The sequence below is a fragment of the Sinohyriopsis cumingii genome, chromosome 3 (assembly GCF_028554795.1).
Source record: "Sinohyriopsis cumingii isolate HCF-2022 chromosome 3, ASM2855479v2, whole genome shotgun sequence".
In the NCBI taxonomy this organism is placed as follows: domain Eukaryota; kingdom Metazoa; phylum Mollusca; class Bivalvia; order Unionida; family Unionidae; genus Sinohyriopsis; species Sinohyriopsis cumingii.
Window position 1 is genome coordinate 28,388,404 of NC_142963.1, and position 22,393 is coordinate 28,410,796.

The following is a 22,393-nucleotide window of genomic DNA, read 5'->3' on the forward strand; positions in this document are numbered from 1 at the left end:
AGTGGTAGGCAAGGAACCTGAAGGATGGAGGAGGCAGTACTGTCTCATCCTGAAAATAACCTTATCTTGCTCTTGCCCTTGAGAGGTTAATTTTCCAACACACATCTATGCTGTGGGGGGGGGGGAGGGGTAGGAGTATCATCATCTCACAACTTCTCATTGGGAGTGATAAGACTGCCCTTAAAAGACTGACCGTGCAAAAGGACAATACTGCTTCCTGACCTTCCAAGAATGTCCGAGTGAAAAAACAACAGTCCACTCCCAACCCCATCCCACCCATCTCTTTGTCTCAACACGAGCAGAAAATGTGGGTCAGGGACCCTCAACATCAGTAATGCTATGTGACTAGAGCCTGAGTGCCTAGGCACCATGCATGAGAAAGAAAATTCACTTTCCTGAAATGGATGCCTCCACATACCACAACAGTCCTTGCTTTAACCATTTTCTAGCAAGCAATTCTTCAGGAAATTACGATCCCCCTTCACAGTTCTGGTACTTGATAAATATTGCTTAACCTGTCTGAATTCCCACATTTTTGGTGTGATTTTCTCTTTTTTAGTGCTTAATATTGTGTGACTAAGTGCAAGCACAGGAAGGCTCCCACAACCTACCTTGCACAGATTTGTTGTCAAACGTGTAGGATTTGGTGGAAAGTTGCCACATTGCCTGCCCAAATAGTTTGTTATGCACAAAGCAGATCATACCCGCTATCAGCTATGGTATATTGTGATACCCTTCTTTTGCCAATCCAAAGGTCAGTCCATAACTCTATCTTATCCTAAATTGCAAAACTGTGATTCACCTAACTTGCACAATGCATTTCCGTTCTCCTTCATTTCTCAGGTTGTCTAGCTAGATTACCCATCATATAAAAGACCACATGTATATACTGGCCAATACTGATTAGTTTTCAAGGTGATAGGTTTTTTAATACACTGGTTTAGCATTTGGAATTTTCATATAAATCCTAGCAAACTGTAACATGGGCAAAGAAAGATATAGCAGGGCTTCTGATAATGAACAAATGGGCATCTCTGATGCAATAAAATAAAAATGATGCATTAAAACCCCAGCCTAAGGGTCCCGTAGGACACAATAAAAATTACTGACCAAGTCGATTTCCAGCTTACAGAAAAAATTGAGGTTTCTTGAAACAGAGGTCTCAAGGATTTTCTATGCTATCTGTTGAGGTCATGCTCATTAATTATGCATTGTGTTCGTTTCTGAGTGTATCCGAATAAGTATAGTGCAACTGATCTTGAAAACAGTACACGCTAAGGATTCAAATAAAATTAAAAGATAAACCCTACAATAATAGGTATTACTACCATTTGTTGCTTTCACATTTCGACTTGGACAAAATGCTGTTTGCAAATCTGAATAAGTATTTTGGGGATTAAACACATGCATGCCAGCCATTATGCTTTTCTCATAATCATTATGCCTTCTTTTCAACAAATTATTTTTTATGTTCTCCAGTATATGGATTATGCTGTTTTGGTAAATTAAAAAATAACATTCAGTAAAAAGTTGTGTTTATCATTTTTAGTATCATCTCTTTAATTCCATGCATATACATTTTGAGAATCTGCTTTAAAAACATCACTGCTGCATAAGAATTCTCATTGTTTTCTTTTTACAGCAACTGTATATGACCCATTTATTTCCAAGAAAACAGACGGGTGTCATCAGTTTGAACTTAGTCTCACAGATTCATTATATTCATAATAAAATTAGGTAGCGGACCAGTGTAAGGTTATATAGAAAATGGCACCAGATTAAAATCATGACACTTTATGGTGTGACTTGTGGATGTTATACAACGAAAAATGTTAAAGCAGATGGATTCTTTGCAAACTTCAAAACATGTCAGATCAGAAAGAAGGAAAAATCAACATCGTTTTACAAACTTTCAAAGAAGAATACGAGAGTAATGTAATACAACATTCAGGATTGAGAAAATGAATGCTCATTATCACATTTCAAATTAATCACACGATCATCCAGTTCTGTAATTAAGATGCCTCGCATGATATTCTTGTTTTGGAGGGCATGACGTATTACTGTCTAAATAATGGCCTTGTGTAGCATGTTCCCAAGTTGACTGATGGGATATAAATTCTAATACATGAATATTTAAAGAATTAAAATAAGTAAAACTGATAAGGTTTAGTGTCTCTTTATTCATGGCATTAAAATGGAAATTTATCCACTTCATGTTTGCCCAATATGATTCTGTAAGAGGACTGCAATTTTTGCTGGTGGAACTCCTTTTTTCACCAAATATCTCTCCCTCTCTCACACACACACACACACACACGCACAACTTATTGAAGAAATTATAAAGTGGGACCCTTTAAATCTTGTAAGGACCCAATAAAATTCAATAGTGGTAGTCCTCAGGACTCCTTAAAATATCAATTTAATGGAAGCCCTGTATAGATAATTAAAAAAATCAAGAATTTGGCCTACCTCTTTGTCTTGAATCATCGTTTCTACCATAGGAACCTTCTCCTCTAAATCTTTTCTGATCCCTTCCATCTGGGCTTCGTGATCTCTTACGTCCACTTCCACGCTTATCATGCCTATTATAGCCTGATTCTCCATTACCTCTGCTGTTGTCATACCTAGACCATGTTGAAATATCGCCCATTAGTGGTGGTGGCATTGGGACATCCCTGTTGTATGAGCCAGACTGTCTTCTAGACTGGTCATTTCTTGGACTCCTACGTTCTCCACTATGACTCCTATCATCTCTTTGCCTATTTCCTCTTCGTCGATTTCCCCATCTTTGATTTCCTCTTTGCTGCCGATTTCTCCCTCGATTTCCTTTTCCTTGATTTCCCTTCTGTTGACGTCCTTTCCACTGAGATCCATCTGCTCACAAAAAATTAAAATTAAATGCATAGCCTATCATGTGCTGAAAAATGGCGTTAAACCCCACAACAACAACAACAAAATTAAAAATAAAAATTATTAAAACAATTTTGTGCTACTAATTTTTACTTCCAAGAAATTATTATGGACTTGAGCAACATCCATCTACTTTCCTTAAACAGAAATTTGAACCTAAGGAATTCTTATGCAAAATTCCTTAAAGTGAGCATAAGATTGATGTGATACTTAAACTTCTTGACCTTTGATTGTTAAACCTCTCCAGTCTGTACGTCAGCAAAGGGCGGGAGGTCTTGGGTTCGAGCTCCAGCTGAGTCATACCAAAGACATTATAAATATCGTACAAGTACCCGTTTCACTAGGAACTCAGCATTAATAGGCTTGTGTTAGGACTGGTTGGCCTGGTGTAAGGATAATATGACTGGGTGGGACATCACGCTACATGTCTGCGGCATGATGCCCCAGTGCTAGACATCACTATAAACTGTCACACTGCAGATATCATAGTGATATAAATGGAAAATTGTTAAAGCTACATTAACGATCCAAATCACACATGCACTCCTATCGGTTCATGCCATACATAACATGATTCAAAACTGAACAGAATAGGTCCAGTTCTACCAGCCCATAATGGGTAAACTATTTCTTCTGAAATAATAGTGGAATGAACGGAGTAGACATTGAAATGCCAAGACTTTAAGGTCTGGTTGATCAGGATCCATGCTGTGTTCATTTAGTGAAACATTACATACAGTTAAACATGGCAAAATAAAATAAATTCTCCAACTACATTTTGAAGTCTTGCCATATTTTTGCCTCATCATATTACACCATATGAAAATTGTAGCACAGTATAAAGCAAAGCGTCATGGTAGACATAGCAGACTCAGAATCGTCGGACAAGTTCAACACCTGATAAGAATGTTGTGTTCAAGGACAAGGTGACTAATCTCACTTCTTCTAGATGACAATGGAAACAGTATCCCTCAGAATGGGGTGGGTGGGGGAAGAAAAATAATATGAAATGAACTAGTGTTATATCCATGGATATTCATGCTCTTGCAGTCACCGTACACCGGCCAATCATTCAGTTCAACTGTATGAGCCAATAACAGAGATCAGGATAATTTTTACCTTTAAACACAGTTCTCAAAGAAAAATGTTTTCAGACACAGGCCCAGGTAACTTTGAAAAAATTACAAAACCTGACTCTGCTAGCCATGATTAATTTGAAACAATGCTGATATTCCTGTACTTTAAATATGTAAAGAAATTAAAAAATATCATAGTGTGTTTATTTGCCTCAAAATATTTCATATAAAACAATGTTTATGTCCAGGTTATGATGTTAACCAAACCAATGTCCAATGCTCCGGTACTAAGAGAAATTGTTAGACATAGGCCCAGGACAAGTCTCCTTAAAAAAAAATCACTTGTCCTGACTTAACATCCACTGACAAATCCATACTTTTTACCAATATTTTAACATAACAAGCACATTCAGAAAACTTAAATGGCTGGTTCCTTATACTTGTAATATTGGTAACTCATCCTGGATTCATATTCTGCTTAAAAAAAAGGGCCTGGTTTCACAACAAATGATTTTTCCAAAAACTTCCCAATTTCTGTATGCTAAGGTGGTATATTACGATTAATTGTGGTATACACCTCTGCCCTTGCTATTCTGATTATGCCTTCAGCTAAACTTCCAAGTCAACGCATAATCTGTATTTAATCAAAGCCTGCAGGGATAAGTATCTCAGGACCTTGAAATAAATTTAGTTTTTGAATGCTGTAAAATTCAAAGTTGAAAACAAATGAAGTTGTTGAGGAAGAGACATTTTTTACACTAATTAGTAAAAACATTAGCTTCAGATATGTAATTAGCTTGAGAAATAGTACTTTGGATGTATCATAATAACAGAAAACAACCATTCCCTATCTACAGAATTAGAGGCTACAAACTCTTTAAACTAAATTTACATAAATATAATGTAATGATCTCCTTTTCTTTCAGGAAAAAAATGTATCGAGTTCTTATACAAGTCACTAATCCTATAACTTAGCTTAACAGTCAAAGAACTGCAGAGGTATTGCCAAATATATTTAACTAGCAAATGCATTACTGGTACCATGTCAGTAAGAGAATGGGACAGATTATTATTCATGATGTAAAAGTGAGTGCTAAATATAGGTAACCAATGAAAAATGGAGAACAGAATCAGCACTGTTCCCCATTTATAGGTCATGTGATTTGCTTTGTACATACAAAATTTACATAGCAGCCAACCTTCCAGGTTCATAATTAGTGAAAATAGGGATAAAAAGTCGTGAATTTGGACATGAATTAGTGAAAAATACCATGACAATAACTCCATCCACTCTGACCACCAACACTACACTATATCAAGTTCGCAATATAAAACTAAAACACTACATATATGCAGAAATGTTTATTTATCAAGACATGATACTGTGGCAGACTTGAACTTCCTCAACTGTTTGAACGTAAATTTGTTTTCTAAACAGTTCAGATTTTCTTGCCTGCTGGTTGATCTTGGTGATTAAAATTGCTGACAAATTTTCTGCAGCTAAGGTGGCCCTAAAGTCTGTCTTATTTTCCTCACTAGAGAAAATACTCTTTCGCTGTCACTGTTGCTGTGAGGAATGCACAAGAGCTGCAGCACTTTTGGTTCTTCGACGGGGAAATTTGGAAGCGATTTTCGAGTCTGGGAACATTTGTCTGAACAAATGTTTAGCATGGTCTCCAGATGATGAAGGTAGATTGTGTTTGACATGAAAACTCACAAATAATGCTTCAGCATTTGTAGCTTGCAGGTCTTCCGCTGATGGCTTTAAATATTCCAAAGCTGAAATCTGCGAATTCTTAATTTTCCCAACTTCTTTGTGTTTTTTTTGCAACCAGCGTGCTTCCTCACATCGTCTCTGCGATGGCACACCGAGTGCAAAAAGCATGATGAATATCAATGTTTAATGGCAGAATGCACGGCCAATTTGTGATATATTCCAAATTAAACATCACATTTTGAGTAATACATTTCTTTTTCCTTGGTGGTGAAGACATTTTCAAGATCTTACATGCAATGCTGAACAGTAACTCAAATCAGTGTTGGTGACGCATGCATGGAGCAAAATTCCAGTTAGGCCCCAGTGTCTCTCAAAAGCATTTGTAAAACTACTCTTATACATATAGATTAAAATAGGCTAAAATGCTTGCTACTGGGCCAACTGTACTAATCGGCTCTAGATCTACTAATATCGCGACCAGCAGTACCGGACTGTTTCGGCAACTGCGAATATCATGACTAGCGCTTAACGGGAAATCGGTTATTTTATTAAAGATTTAAAATAATTGAGGATTGGAGAATTCGTGAATTTTTGGCTTGCAGCATGAATCCATGAATCGTTGAAAAAGTCATGAAATTCACACCAAATTTGAGAGAGTTGGCAGCTATGAATTTATGTATAGCTTTTGATACAATTAAGAAGACAATTTTTATAATGGAGGGATCTCCAGACAGAGTCCAGCTTAAAATATAAAACTCAGCAGGCTTGAAGTTTCTTTCTGGAAAAGCAAGCATAAACGTGCTAGAAAACTTCCCTTTACTTCACTTATGCAAATAATTCCATTTAAGTATTGTAATGCTTTTTTTTTTTACAGTACTCTTCTCTCGTGTTTACTTCAATGTGCAAATGATCTCAACAGCTTTGTTTAAAGAGTTCTCCCTTGTTATTCAGTATCATTTCCATGAAAGTATTTCTAAGGTAGATTTCCAGCAGAAAAGCCTCATGTTGTTCCGATTACCACAGCTGACCCAACTGTAAGTGGTGATAAGCATCTTCTTTTGCTGCATGCCATGTAAGCCCATCTGAGTTTTAGCCTTGAGGTAGTAAATTCAGAGTTTAAGCTAAAACATGCAAATGAGTTTAAACCGACAGCCAGTCAAATGATGAAAGAAGACACAATGTTTGTTATGATTTCTGGTTATAAATCCTTGGTCATAGTCAGGACAAGTGGAGATAGGGGCAGGAAAAACATGTAAAATATTTATTTTAAAAAACTGTGGTTTTTTGCCATGGCAATCCATGAAATTAGCTCTTCATTTAAACAAAGGATGAAAATAATGGTAACATCTCCCACTTACCTGGTGTTCCATCGAGAGCAATTTTGCTCAAACGGATCTTGTGGTTCTGAATGTCTTTCAGATCATGAGTCTCTAAACACTTTGTTAATTCCTCTACGGTTTCAAATTCCAGGACAGCAAACCTGTAAGAAATTGCATTCCATGAAGGTATAATGTACATATGACTTAACAGTGTAGATCCAGTATAAATGAAACTGAACAGCAGAGACCCAGATAGGTGATGGCACTATGCACAAACACATCTTTGTCTATGCTGTTCTACTTAGAATTTCCTACGAACAGTATAGACAAAGACTGTTGGTGTCAGTATGCATAAGCACATCTTTGTCTACAAAGTTTTACTTAGAACATCCACAAGCATTATAGACCCAGAACTGTGATGGGAGTATGCACAAACACATCTGTCTACACTGTTCTACTAAGAATATCCAACAAACAGTATAGACACAGGTCTGTGATGGGAGTATGCACAAACATATCTGTCTACACTTTTCTACTAAGAATATCCAACAAACAGTACAGACCCAGGTATGTGATGGGAGTATGTATGAACACATCTGTCTACTCTGTTCTACTAATAATATCCAACAAACAATACAGACCCAGATCTGTGATGAGAGTACACACAAACACACATCTACATTGTTCTACTTAGAATATCCACAAGCAGTATAGACACAGATCTGTGAATGCAGTATTCACAAGCAATCTTGGTCTATACAGTTCTACAAGAATATCCAACAAACAGTAAAGACCCAGATCTGTGATGGCAGTATGCACAAACACACACGTCTACACTGTTCTACTTAGAATATCCACAAGCAGTATAGGTATAGACACATATCTGTGACTGCAGTATGCACAAGCAATCTTGGTCTATACAGTTCAACAAGAACATCCAACAAACAGTAAAGACCCAGATCTGTGATGGCAGTATGCACAAACACACACGTCTACACTGTTCTACTTAGAATATCCACAAGCAGTATAGGTATAGACACATATCTGTGACTGCAGTATGCACAAGCAATCTTGGTCTATACAGTTCAACAAGAACATCCAACAAACAGTAAAGACCCAGATCTGTGATGGCAGTATGCACAAACACACACGTCTACACTGTTCTACTTAAAATATCCACAAGCAGTTTAGACACATATCTGTGACTGCAGTATGCACAAGCAATCTTGGTCTATACAGTTCTACAAGAATATCCAACAAACAGTACAGACCCAGATCTGTGATGGAAGTATGCACAAACACACACATCTACACTGTTCTACTTAGAATATCCACAAGCAGTGTAAACACATATCTGTGACTGCAGTATGCACAAGCAATCTTGGTCTATACTGTTTTACAAGAATATCCTACAAACAGTATTCTCAGATATGTGATGTCAATATGCACAGACACGTCTACACTGTTTTACTGAGAATATCCACAAGCAATCTTGGTGTGAAGTGTTCATTTTACTTTGCATTTCCTACAAACAATTTAGACCCTGATCTAATTGTACATTATTGCAATGGTGGGTCAATGTTGTCAGCAGTTAGGTACACATTATATACATGTAGTCTGTACATTATTGCAATGGTGGGTCAATGTTGTCAGCAGTTAGGTACACATTATATACATGTAGTTTGTACATTATTGCAATAGTGGGTCAATGCCGTCAGCAGTTAGGTACACATTATATGCTAGTACAGTTTGTACATTATTGCAATGGTGGGTCAATGTTGTCAGCAGTTCGGTACACATATACTAGTACAGTCTGTACATTATTGCAATGGTGGGTCAATGTTGTCAGCAGTTAGGTACACATTATATACTAGTACAGTCTGTACATTATTGCAATGGTGGGTCAATGTTGTCAGCAGATAGGTACACATTATATACATGTAGTCTGTACATTATTGCAATGGTGGGTCAATGTTGTCAGCAGTTAGGTACACATTATATACATGTAGTTTGTACATTATTGCAATAGTGGGTCAATGCCGTCAGCAGTTAGGTACACATTATATGCTAGTACAGTTTGTACATTATTGCAATGGTGGGTCAATGTTGTCAGCAGTTCGGTACACATATACTAGTACAGTTTGTACATTATTGAAATGGTGGGTCAATGTTGTCAGCAGTTCGGTACACATATACTAGTACAGTTTGTACATTATTGCAATGGTGGGTCAATGTTGTCAGCAGTTAGGTACACATTATATACTAGTACAGTTTGTATATTATTGCAATGGTGGGTTAATGTTGTCAGCAGTTCGGTACACATATACTAGTATAGTTTGTACATTATTGCATGGTGGGTCAATGTTGTCAGCAGTTAGGTACACATTATATATTAGTACAGTATGTTAATTGAAAATGACATCCATTGTACATAATATCTGAAGTGGAGAAAATGGAAGAAAATAGAAGCAACACTAACAAGCAGCAACAGTACAGAAAAAAGGAAACAAAAAACTTTAATTTGTTCTCATAATAACAGTACAGATCAGCATTGCACTTGAAACCAGCTGTCAACACTAACACCACCTTTTTCTACCATTTCTACTGAATTACAAACATTTTAGTACAACTTCTGTTTATGAACATTGAGAATTAATTATAGGAGTCATCTGTGTTAACCAATTCATAATTATAAAAGTTAAACTCTCATTCTATACGATGAATATTTACATTATTTGAATAAATATCTTTACCAGCAACATTAGCTTTCTTTACATTTAAAAAAAGATACATATATAGACAACACTATACATGTTTTGTTCCAAATTGGCAGAAAGAATTAGTTTGACACATCATAGGAATATGTCATGGCAATCAGGCCCAGGTGCATGTTCCTATGCCTTATCAAACAAGTTAACTCCCCTGATATGGAACAAAGCACTTGTGTGGCTTTTGTCACTTTTAATTTACACATTCTTTTAAATTATTTTAATGCAAACTTTAAAATATGAATTAGACATTTGGTATTTTATGAAAGATATTGTGTGACCCTCTGAAAAATCTCCATGTACATAACCGGGGCTATGTCTAGATAGATACTGTGAAGGTGCATCATCAGTACGTACATAACCGGGACTATGTCTAGATTGATACTGTGAAGGTGCATCATCAGTACGTACATAACCGGGGCTATGTCTAGATAGATATTGTGAAGGTGCATCATCAGTACGTACATAACCTGGGCTATGTCTAGATTGATATTGTGAAGGTGCATCATCAGTACGTACATAACTGGGGCTATGTCTAGATAGATATTGTGAAGGTGCATCATCAGTACGTACATAACCGGGGCTATGTCTAGATTGATATTGTGAAGGTGCATCATCAGTACGTACATAACCGGGGCTATGTTTTGATTGATATTGTGAAGGTGCATCATCAGGACGTACATAACAGGGGCTATGCCTAGATAGATATTGTGAAGGTGCATCATCAGTACGTACATAACCGGGGCTATGTCTAGATTGATATTGTGAAGGTGCATCATCAGTCTGTCTGCATTGCAGATATATTGATCTGCTCTTTTTCTTTTAATTTTTTTAAATGATGCATTAACCATATGAATGGATTTAAACTATAGTCACAGGCAAGTGGATTTTTTTCTTACTTGTCAAATGGAATACTAGTTTAGGACCAGTAAGAGTTCATTTTTCTTACATACTACTTATTGAATACACTTTACTTCTTTTTTAAGCAACTTTCAGGGCAAATTTCACCAAAAGTCTTTTTCTAACCTGTGGATCAGATTTTAATATTCATTTGGATATTTTTTAACAAGAAAATTCTAAACAATATTGTTTTGTTTCTTGCCTTTATTGTCTATATGAGCAGGCTCAAGATGTCTTAAAATGTAAGCCAACATACACTTTCCTATGAGTACCCCAGTTATGAAATAGACTCAACAACACCATAACAAGATGCAGTTCTTCTAACTTTGCAATCAAAACAACTGCCACTCTCTGTGATATGTCTACTTTATGTTGCAAATGTTTGTCAGTTTCATCCTCAAATTTACTAAACAAATTCAATTCTGCAGTAATATTAATAGACAAACTGAATGCTCCTCTAATTTAATTTGCTCTTTCAAATAAAACATATTAAAAAGAAATTCCATAGACCATATTATTGAAATTGAAGATGAAATGGATATTGGGCAAGTTTGGAATTTTAGATAATTTATATTCTCATGTCTCATCTGTGTTATCCTTTCTGTAGCTGGGAACCAGATCAACAAGTCCACAATTAAGAAGGTATTGTTCTTTGGTTTCAAAGACCTTTTGTTTAAGGTTGTTGCACCAATATGCACTTTGTGGCAATTAGCAAACTCATGTGAAATTCAAGTATTGTACTATCCCATAATAATGATCTGTTTATCTTGACATGACTTGCAAAGTTGTTCTTACTTTGTCTGGATTTTTACAACTTTCAATACAAGATTTCAGTGGCAAAGTACTTGGTCTTTCTGTGTTTCATGTTAATTTCTTGGCAGTAGATACTGTGAAAAGCTCATAAACTGCTTGTTGCTACTTATCCCATTATCTCCAGTGGCACAAGTGCCATTTTCACCCATTATGACAGCATTTCTTTAAAAAATTTAATTTAAAAAGTGTAGCAATAAATCATTCCCAGTATTTTATAATTGGACTCTTAATTAAGATTTCAAGTTCTAAAAGAAGTTCTAGACTGGGCGTGTAATATGGAAAGTTGAGGTGTGCAATACAGAATCACAGATGAAACATCTCTATCAAATACCAGAACAGTCATGCAAGATTAAATGGGAATGTAATAAATATATGTCATGAAACATCAGTATCAAACGAAAGAAATATCATAAGATTAAATGGAAATGTAATAATTATAGATGTATGTCATACCTGTCTGTAACTCTTTCTCTTCCTAAACTGCAAAGTGCAAATTTAACACAATTGGTAACAAACGACCATATGGTAAACTTTTAAAACTCTTGGGATCCCTTTAAGGGCAATAGAAGGTAGGGTCAAAATAAAATATATATGAACAGCAACCACAAATACATCTGTTGATACTTTCTGACCAAACTTTATACATGTATTTGTTGCAAGAGGACATATAATGTACAAGAGTTTGAGTTTTGAGCCCTACATCATGAGCCAGAAAGGAGAGGTGGTTTGGGCATTGGGAAAGATATGGGGGAACTATCATTCAAAGTTGTGAGATTTGGTGTAACAAGTCCATGACGGATCTTAAGAAGCACCAAAAATAATCTTGAGATGAATGTAAAATAATTATGCATCTCAAAATGAGTGCTCAATAGATTTTAATTATTAAAGTGATTATATGTAAAGTAACTCAGTCCATAGTGTATTGATCAAGTGTCTGTAATTTTATTTAACAAAATATTGCAGTTTTCAGTTTTCCATGGTACAACTACTTATCTTTTTGAAATGGCACATCAGTTTTCAGTAAGGTTTAACAAAATATCACAGGCTGCTATTGTCATGCTGGAAAACATGTAATATAAAAGTCCAGAAAACACATAATATAAAAATCCAGAAAACATGAAATATAAAAGTCCAGAAAACACATAATATAAAAGTCCAGAAAACATGTAATATAAAAGTCCAGAAAACACATAATATGAAAGTCCAGAAAACATGTAATATAAAAGTCCAGAAAACACATATGAAAGTCCAGAAAACATGTAATATAAAAGTCCAGAAAACATGTAAAATAAAAGTCCAGAAAACATGTAATATAAAAGTCCAGAAAACATGTAATATAAAAGTCCAGAAAACATGTAATATAAAAGTCCAGAAGTGTGATTCAAGACTAATGCAGTGATAGTAAACACTGTGTTCAACTAAAAAATTTGTTAAGCATACTTGAACCCCAATTTCCTCCAGTACAGTTTTACAAACTGCAGTTTTAAACCATATGTAGCTCAATGGCTTCTTACTATTTCTCAACTTCATGTAATCCTTTAAAAAAAATTAAATTTCACCTGTGCATTGGTGACAGCAATCATTTTTCACGCCACGTGACATACATATATCAACATGTCCACTGAATATAATTGTTGTCCTTCCTGCTAATTTCTCCAATGTTCTGAATATTCTCTTTTATTCTTCTGTCCTGTTCAATTTTTAATAGGTGTACTGTCTCTTATGTCATGACTGGATGCCATTAAGAAATAAGCAAGAGCTTGATCATTTAGAAATTATGCATCATAAAATACATGCAGTTTAAAGCTTCTAAAGTACTCCTGTAAAAACAGCCTGGTTCCATGGCAACTGCAATGAATCTAAGATGAAACTAGGAACCGAATTTTAAGTCATTTCCGTAAACACAGCAAAATTGTAAGGATTGCGAGGTCTTAAATGTTATGCCACAGTATGGCGTACAATATTTGTGAAAACAAGCCATTTAAAAACTTATCATATATACTCACTTCTTAGTCATATACAACTGCAAACATGCACAGACCAACATAAGCTGTCACATGTGCCACAGATCTGAATCTATGCAGGTTGGTAGGACTATTTAGTAAAACAAACATCAAAGACCTTGATCTGCCTGTGTATTATGTGACAGCAGAACATGTTTTTGTTGTCTGAAGTTGGACTGAACTTATAACTGAGTACATTCAGTATGTCAATAAATACACAACAGCACAAATACTATTTCAAGGAAATGATTACTTCATATTTTGCAAAATGTGCTGCATGAAGGGCAAATAAAGTATAATACAAGAGACCCTAAAAGGGACTAATGCTCTACTGGGCCTAAAGAATTTCCAGGAATTCAAGATAAGACCATTTCTTCCTTGTAACTGTCCAGTATTGAAACTATCTGACTTTCTTTAGTGATGTTTTCAAATCAGCTACTGTGATGCACATAGTGGACATCAGCTTGCCACGATTTTCATTTACTCCAAATCAGACTTTATCATAAGTGTTGTGGTGAAAACGTATCATAATCATCATCCATTCAGGGGGAGTAGTGACAAGATATTTAGCAGCTGTGACTAGCACCAATTAAGGACTAACTAACTAGGACTAAACAAAAACCAGACACTATCCAAAGACTTTTTGCAAAAGCCTCATCTTGATAAGACCATCCATTTAGAAGATTTAATTGCAAATTTTAAGACAGTTTATCTTGGCAGCTATATTAGACATCAGACTGGCACCATTTTCATTCAGGACAAACTAGATATCATACTTAGTCTTCCCCACATCAACATGACTTTCATTTTAAGAGATGCAATAACAAGATTTTCAAGATGGCTGCCACAGTAGCCATACTGGATGTCTGATCAACATCATTTTCATGAAGTAGACATTATAACAATTCTAGTGCTTAACCAAATGCTTATATAACTTTCCATCTGGGTGGGCTAATAATAAAACTGCAAGCGGCCATATCAATATTAGATTGGACATTTTTTTCATTCAAGACAATCAGATAACAGATGTTGTCTAATGAAAATTTCATGGTGATATAACTTCCCATTCAGGAAAAGTAACAATACAAGATGGCTGCTGTGGTGGCCGGCCATATCCGATGTTAGATTGGCTCCGTTTTTGTTTAGGAGCAACTAGATCTTATTAGGAGTCTTTTAGTGAGAACCCCATGTCACATCACCATCTATCTATCAATAACTACCAACAGATGTTCAAGATGGTCACTGTGATGATTTAGAAGTTAGTCACATCTGTGTCCTGATCCAATGTCCTCAATAATGAAACATGGAAACCACAGCAGCTTATTTTGTCATGCATATGTGAGAATTTCAGATACAACTGATATGTATTTACAATGAATACATTCAGTTGCTGAAAATGTAGAAGTTTGTTGTGGGGATGAGGGGGAAACTGATTTTAATGATGCAATACTTATCTGTTGCTAATGCATAGCTATCCTTTCTGGGATGGAAACTCATTTTGTCTCAATGTCAAGAATTCATCCACCTATAGGGTGATTTTCTGGCAGACAAAGACCATTAGTGGGACATCTGTGCAGTGTGTGAAAAGGATAACTTTACAACAGCAACTGGTGAGTATTGCATCATTAAAATTGGTTTTACCCAACCCCCAACTTTTTATATCAGCAACACAAAACCTGTTGCTATTGCAGAGATCAGTGGGAAGCTGAAACAGAAAAGAAAACAAGGATATACTCACCTTTATGATGTAAGATGGCATTTACTTTGGCCACTTTGGATACTATGATTATGAGATGAGCAGTGGATGTCCTTACTTTCTTAAGTACTTGTGGGATTATCCTGAAGGGTGGGAAGAAGTAAGCTAACAGACAATCCAACTTCATATTGAAAGCATCCACTGCTCAGGCACTCAAGAGTGTGGAAATAAAAATGGGGAATCTGCTGTATAGTGTAGAGACCATAGCATGAAGACTATCTTCCCCTTCCTTGAATGACTGTCAGTCAATATATTCTTTCTGCCAACTTGGAGGGTAATCCCTTTTAAGGTTGCCCTATTAAGGAGGGTTCAAACCTTCATGCCAAGAGAAGGTGCATGCATGCCTCCCTGTCTCCTGAGGTATGCACCCATCAGAATCATGTTGTCTGAGACCATTACACAGTGACTTGCTGTTTTGTTGATGCACCCCAAAGGGCTAATAACACTTTCCTCATTTCCAAATTGTTCATGTGGTGGAAAGTATTTTTCTGTGACCATAAACTTTGAAGAATCAGTCATTCCAGATCCAGTTACAAACCACATTCTGCATGAGGTACATCTGCAAACAGATATAATTTTGGTTCGGTGTGTTTGCATCTGAACTTCAGCCAGAAACTGGTCCAGATTTATCCAACAAAATCAAACTTCCTCCCTTAGCCTCTTTGGCAACCTCTCATATTGCACAATTGTCTAGGAGGCAGTGTGAATTAGGGTTGGTTTTTGCAATGGAGCTGCATGCCTTTGAAGAACTTGGCCAATGGCCCCTAGGAATGGTCAGGTTGAACCTGCTTTCCAGCTGGTAATGGTGGCAAACGAGTGGATGTGAGGGACCGGTGCTGTTGATGTCTTAGGTCCTGAAAAACGAGTGGCAATGAGATATCCAAAGAGGGTCTCATCCTCTGCCTTCAAAAGGTTGTTGCTGTGCTCCAGTATGACCTTGGAAGTTTGAAAGTCATGGACATGGAGAAAAGATCAATATGTGAGGCTGTGGTCACCAGTGCCCTGGCCTTTAACTTTAAGGCTTTCAGTGTCTTGATCGAAGTCTGCACAAGTCCCTCAGGAAATGCCAATCTGAAATGACCTAACATCTAGAGTGGAAGGTTAAGGAGCCAGGCAGAAGTGTGAACCATATAGCTTTAAGTAGATACCTGAGGTCTTAACACAGATGGTTGTGGGGGGAGGGAAGAGACAGACAACCCTCTATACTGCCAAGTGAGCTTCTGACTACAACAGGAAGCTCTTAAACCATGGTCAGACAGGGAAACAAGAGATGTTTGTAGGAGATTTCCCCATGAGAGTTTCTCCAAACTGGAGAAAATGTTTGTGTTCTCCAAACCTGAAAACTTGGGACACAAATTCTAGGGCAGAAGAAAGTAAACTTCATTAACCAGCCCATCAAAAGATGGTAAGAAAAAGAGGACAGAAAGGGAAGGGGTGCAACCATATCCTGTTCTGAGTCAAACTCATTAGACTCCACCAGGACAAACAATACATCATCATCCTGCTTTTGCTCCTGTTAAGCATGACTCTTTGGTACAGGGTCCCTCTGTCTGGCAGAAGATTTGGAGGTAAGAGGAACCTCCTTCTGTAACTCCTCACACAGAACTAGAAGACTATCCCTGCAGAAGAACCAAAGCCCCTCTCAATCTTTTGGGGTCAATTGCAAGAGAAGGGCCTACCCACCCCCTGCTTAATCTCCACAAAGCCAGTCCTTGCACTAGAACAGGACCTCGATCATATAAGCAAAAGGCCTGAAGCCCATGGATGCATACAAGGGAAGAACCAATCACTCCCCTGCATTGGATGACCCCCCCCCATCCCAAAATGACTAAGATAACAGGGAAGGTAGAAATGTTCATCTGATCCCTTTCCTATGTCTGGTACCTTATTGCTTACTTCCTAGTGGGTAGACCACTCTGTGGCATAGTGGTTAGGGCATCCACCTCAGAAGCGGGAGGTCATGGGTTCTAACCCTGGCTGAGTCAAACCAAAGACTTACAAAAATGGTACTAACAGCTGCCTTGCTTGGAGCTCAGAATTAAGAGGTTAGTGTTAGGACTGGTCAGCCTGGTGTCAAGATAATGTGACTGGGTGCGGCATGATGCCCCAGTGCTATACATCACTATAAACAGCCATACTACAGATATTGTAGCAATATGACTGAAAAATTGTGAAAAGCTACGTTAAAAATCCTAATAACACATAATCCAAGTGAAGTAGTGTAACCTGATCCCTATCTCCACACAGAGGGAGCCCTAATGACCACTACTAAAAGACTGATAACTGGTTGATAAAGACTGGTCACCTGCCATTGATTGGTCAGGTGACTCATAAACAGGAAGAGCCTTCCTCTGATCATTGCTCTTCTTTTACTGTGTGGCTTCTGGTGCAGTGATGGATTCCTGGCCAACTATCCTTGGGAGTAGCCCTATTCACCCCAAGTGTCTGTAATGAGATTAAAGCAATCCTTTGGTGATACTCAATGGAAAATTCTGAAGAGGATGATGATGCTTTTATTTATCCCTTTGTATGTACATCTGTATTCAGTGAGTTCCCAGACCTCATCTGACAGCAGACAATAAAAAGGACAGCCATCGGTCCTTACACAACTGGTACATGCCAAGCAAATAGGATGTGAACCCCAGGGGCTTGTTATGCCCACACTTAGCAACACACTGACTTTCAAACATTGCTGTAAACAAAAACTTTGAAAGCAACAACAAATCAGGTCTTAACAAAAAATAACATATAAGAATTTGCATGGAAAACTAGACTGAATGCAAATTAAAATAGGCAATACTTCATCTGCCCAGTGAGTCTCTATTTAACTCATTTGGCCCCAGAGGTTTTTGTCGTTTTTGCCTGAAATGTGCGTAGGAAAGACATTTGGGGGGCTATTTCTGAATACATCATAATACATTGGCTTTCAACAGATTTTCCATGAGACAAATGCCTAGTTGTATTAGAAACATCATTTTCCGTTGGTTATTTTGCTTGCGTATGAGCAAAAGGGTAAAAGTTGGAGTTCTTTTTTTTTTTTTTGCTTAATGGACCCATCATGTTCGTATGGAGACCGCAATTTATTCCAAATGCCCACCTTATCCTAGTTTTTGCAAACAATCACCTGTCTGTGTGCAGTTAAGACTGGTCTGCCTTAGATCTGAGGCCAAAAGGTCTAAAATCCAGACAAAAGTCAAAAGAGTCCAAAAAATGAGGTTTTCCTCTCCGTATTTTGCAGTGTAACTAGAACTTCCAGATTATTTGGTATCATTTTAGAGTTATATCTGTCTGCTTTTTTGTAATACCACCCACGTTGGTGTATCTTAAATGACCTTGATGCTGCAGAGCTCAGAAGTAGGGTACAGCCTCATCACGCCTACAGACGGGATCAGAGCCGAATCTGTTAATATGAATCAAAACAATAACAACTGAAGTTTTAATCCAAAAGATACCAGGAATACTTCATTTGCATGGTATTGTAGGTGAAGAAAGCAAACAACCATCAAGGTAAACTGACTGGCTTAAAAGGGAATAAGATCCTGTAAATTAAAATAAAAAATATAAGGGATGCGAATGATAAACACACAGTAGAATCTGCAAGTTTTTGAGACCCCATCTGAAAGTAGAACTATGCAAAAAAACATTGAACACAATGTACATTTTAGAGATTCGCATCTCAACAAAATTAAGGCAAGACAGGCAACAAACTTGATCAGTAGGGATTGGGGAACTAATATGTACCCAAAGACTGGAAAAACAAAAGACAAATGAACTTAATTGAAATAATACACAATAAAAAGTTACTCTAACATGGTAGTCATGAGGGTGAAGTAGCGTGATGGCAAGGTCAGCAAAATCCATAACCATAAACATAAAGAACTCTCAAGTGAGCTTAATTCCAGTTATAATCACATTTGGACTGAGCAGGGTTCCAGCAATCTATAAAAAATGTAATTCCATGACTTTTCCAAGAACTGTTCAACAATTTCAAGAGTATCTTCTACTTAAATGTACGACCTGTAATACTTACCTAACACACATTTTTAACACAAAAACATTTTACAGCTGGCTTTAGGCATACGTCATCCTATTGGATAGGTCTGTCTCTTTTGCATGTCATGAATGCAATGAATTTGAATGGCAGTAAGATCCCTTGATGTAATCTGTTAAGTTTATGGGGAACCTACTCTAAAAAATCAATTATCAAAGTTAGGCTGATAAAACGGTTGTGTTGGCAAATGAAAATGTGACAATAATGCAAAATAACCAAATTCCATGACTTTTCCATAACTCTGAATGTCTTATGAAAATTTCAAAACTTTTCAAGGCCCCTGAAATGCTTTTCTGTCATTATAAAACTTTTCCAGGATTTCCATGACTGCAGGAATCCTTACCAGGGCAAACACACTAAATAATTATGACACATGTAATAAAACTTCCCAATTCATGCTAACAAATGCAAAGCTAATTAAATTTTTCATAGAGCATAAATTTTTCAACCATTAAGACAAGATATGGAAAAAATATGACTACTGGTCATGCACTGGGTCATAGAGTAGGCTTCTGGAATCTTCCAGAATGTCACCAGGATGAATTTTCATCATACGGTCAAGGCTAGTTTCCATCCTGGAAATAGCAACAGGTATCAGAATAGTGTCCACCATTTCTTGCATCTCCTTAGTACAGAACTGTATTGGTTAAATTGGTCACTTAAATCTACCCCTCTAATGTTTATTTTACACAATCCATAACACGTGGGCTTCATTACATGTGCATCTGTTCCCAAATTTATGGTATTGATGACTGCTACGTATGCTTCATGAAAAATCTTGATCATATTTACAATGCATTAATCATATTTTACCATATTGTCCTTTCTACAAAAAAAAAAAAATCTTGCCCTGGTTCAGTTTTTTCTTAACCTTCAATACCTATGCAACAAGGATTCAACACATACATGTGTTAGCAAACCAAGTTTGTTATCAGACTATGTCCTTTATTTAAAAGACACTTACTGAGCAAAGCAATCATAATTTTAGTTGCTTGACTTTACTCATCAAATTTTAATTCTAGTCCTTCACATCAACTGTCAAGGTCTCTGCCTGGTTTACCCTTGTAAATATGGCAGCCAATGCAATATCCACTGCTTACCTAGCACACCTGAAACAATTTCATGTCAAACTTGTTTGGTGTAGCACAGTCATAAACTAAGAATTTCAAATAGACATTTCCAAGGGCAGGTATCGACCATGATAAATGTATGTATTTTTAATCATTGTGAGGATCTTCCATAGGGTCACATTCAGCATACTCATTGTCTGATGGTGTACACTGCTTAGAATAGTAAGAAATTTTTTTTTTTTAAAAGCATGGCATTAATGTCACATCTTCAGCAGCCCAGCAGGAAACAGTATCAGATTTATGTACCAAACCCATGGCAATAACCAATGCAAAAACAAAATAGTTTTGAATTATCAGGTCCCAGGCTTCCATTTTCTCATGGGTCTGTTATCTTTCTAGTCTGCTGTATTTATGCTCCGATCTGTATAAAAATTTGTCTGTTCTACAATCAAATATAATAAATCCTCATTAAAAATAGCCTTAAATAATTCACAGACTTGGAATTATCCATTTAAACATCTGAAAGAATATTGATTGGGGAAGGGTGGACAAGCAGGCCATTTATTTTTATCTGGCATGTATCCTACATCATTTCTGGGCTCAAATCAACTAAGTGGTACTTCCAGGAACACTTAGTGCTCCAGATACACTAAACTATCTGCTTTCAAACATTTTTACTATCACTACTATCGTCAGCCAGTATTTACTGAATGAAATCATTGCTATCATCAGCCGGTACTTCTTCAATGAAATCATCATTCCATTATCAGCCAGTATTTACTGATGGAAATCACCACTATCATCAGCCAGCATTTACTGAATGAAATCATCATTGCTATCATCAGCCTGTATTTATTGATGGAAATCATCAGTGCTATCATCAGCCTGTATTTACTGAATGAAATAATCATCAGTGTAACATATATTAGAAAACTGAAGAATTCTGTTTCAAATAAGTGCTAATTGTTTAGTGTATAAGGAAAATTTCAACAAAATGGTTGAAGTGTTATGACGGTATGAATTTTGTGTGCATTATGTAGTGACAGTTGACAATGTGATGGATATCAGGCCTGAATGTTTAAAAAGTTTCCAATGTGCCTTCATATTACATGAAGCATTGCCAACAATAGCAATGGCCAGAGGTCCATATGTATCCGCTTGTCTTAGGGCTTGACAGACATATGGCAATACATTAATTTATACTGAGGTGGTGATTTTCAGTAGCAGTGAAAGCTACTCCTACTACTACCCTTTAGCATCAACCAGGACATTTAAACTGGATCACAAACTGTATTCTCATGTTTCAAATATTTTGTTCCAGAACCATTTTCCTAGACCGTGTTTTTAACTTTATGTACCATACTCCTGTTTGTTGTTCTTGTTGTGTATGTGTTCTATTTGTTTTAAGACTTGAGTTCCAGAATGTTGAGCTTAAAATCCATGAGGTCCTTTATCCAAATAAGACACAATGCAAAAAATCACAAGGTACAAGAATGAAAAATATTTCATCAAAAAGTACATCATACCTAAATAAACAAATTAATTCCCAATAGGCTTTTTTTCTCCAAAGGGACTTTTTCCTTAACGACAAGACAAGGTATTTCAGCCTAGAAAAATCTGGCATTACGGGAGGCCATATAAAAGCTGACCCAGGTAAGATAGGATACAATCAAGATGTAAATGTAGCTACCTTTCCTTAAGTAATCGGTCAGATCTTAGAGGAACTATTATCACCAGGTCTCTATTCATCTTGACAATCTATAGTGAATAAATCCTTTCCTCGTCTCAACAGGTTCTACACATGTACATGAGAACTTGTGTATATGGACAAGGATAAAAATTAGGTGACTAGTCCATGTGAACAAGATAACAGAATCTTCTTCTTGACCCGGTTGATATTTCCTGGAAGAAGTTATGTAAATCATTAACATGCGATAAGCTGAGCAACACATGAAGATGTGTAATGAAGCTTGAAATGTTACCCGTGTCAAGCTTTTATGTAATACT

At 36.7% G+C, this 22,393-nt stretch overlaps 1 protein-coding gene across 1 annotated transcript in view; it reads right to left on the reverse strand.

The window, feature by feature from the left end:
- Positions 1-22,393, reverse strand: part of LOC149802599 (uncharacterized) — a 91,167-nt gene that overhangs the window by 31,849 nt on the left and 36,925 nt on the right. Inside the window, exons 7-8 of the mRNA XM_089951877.1 lie at positions 7,065-7,186; positions 2,473-2,877 (exon numbers count right to left, since the gene is read on the reverse strand). Of these exons, the coding sequence (XP_089808003.1) occupies positions 2,473-2,877; positions 7,065-7,186 (527 nt within the window). The remainder of the gene's footprint in view (positions 1-2,472; positions 2,878-7,064; positions 7,187-22,393) is intronic.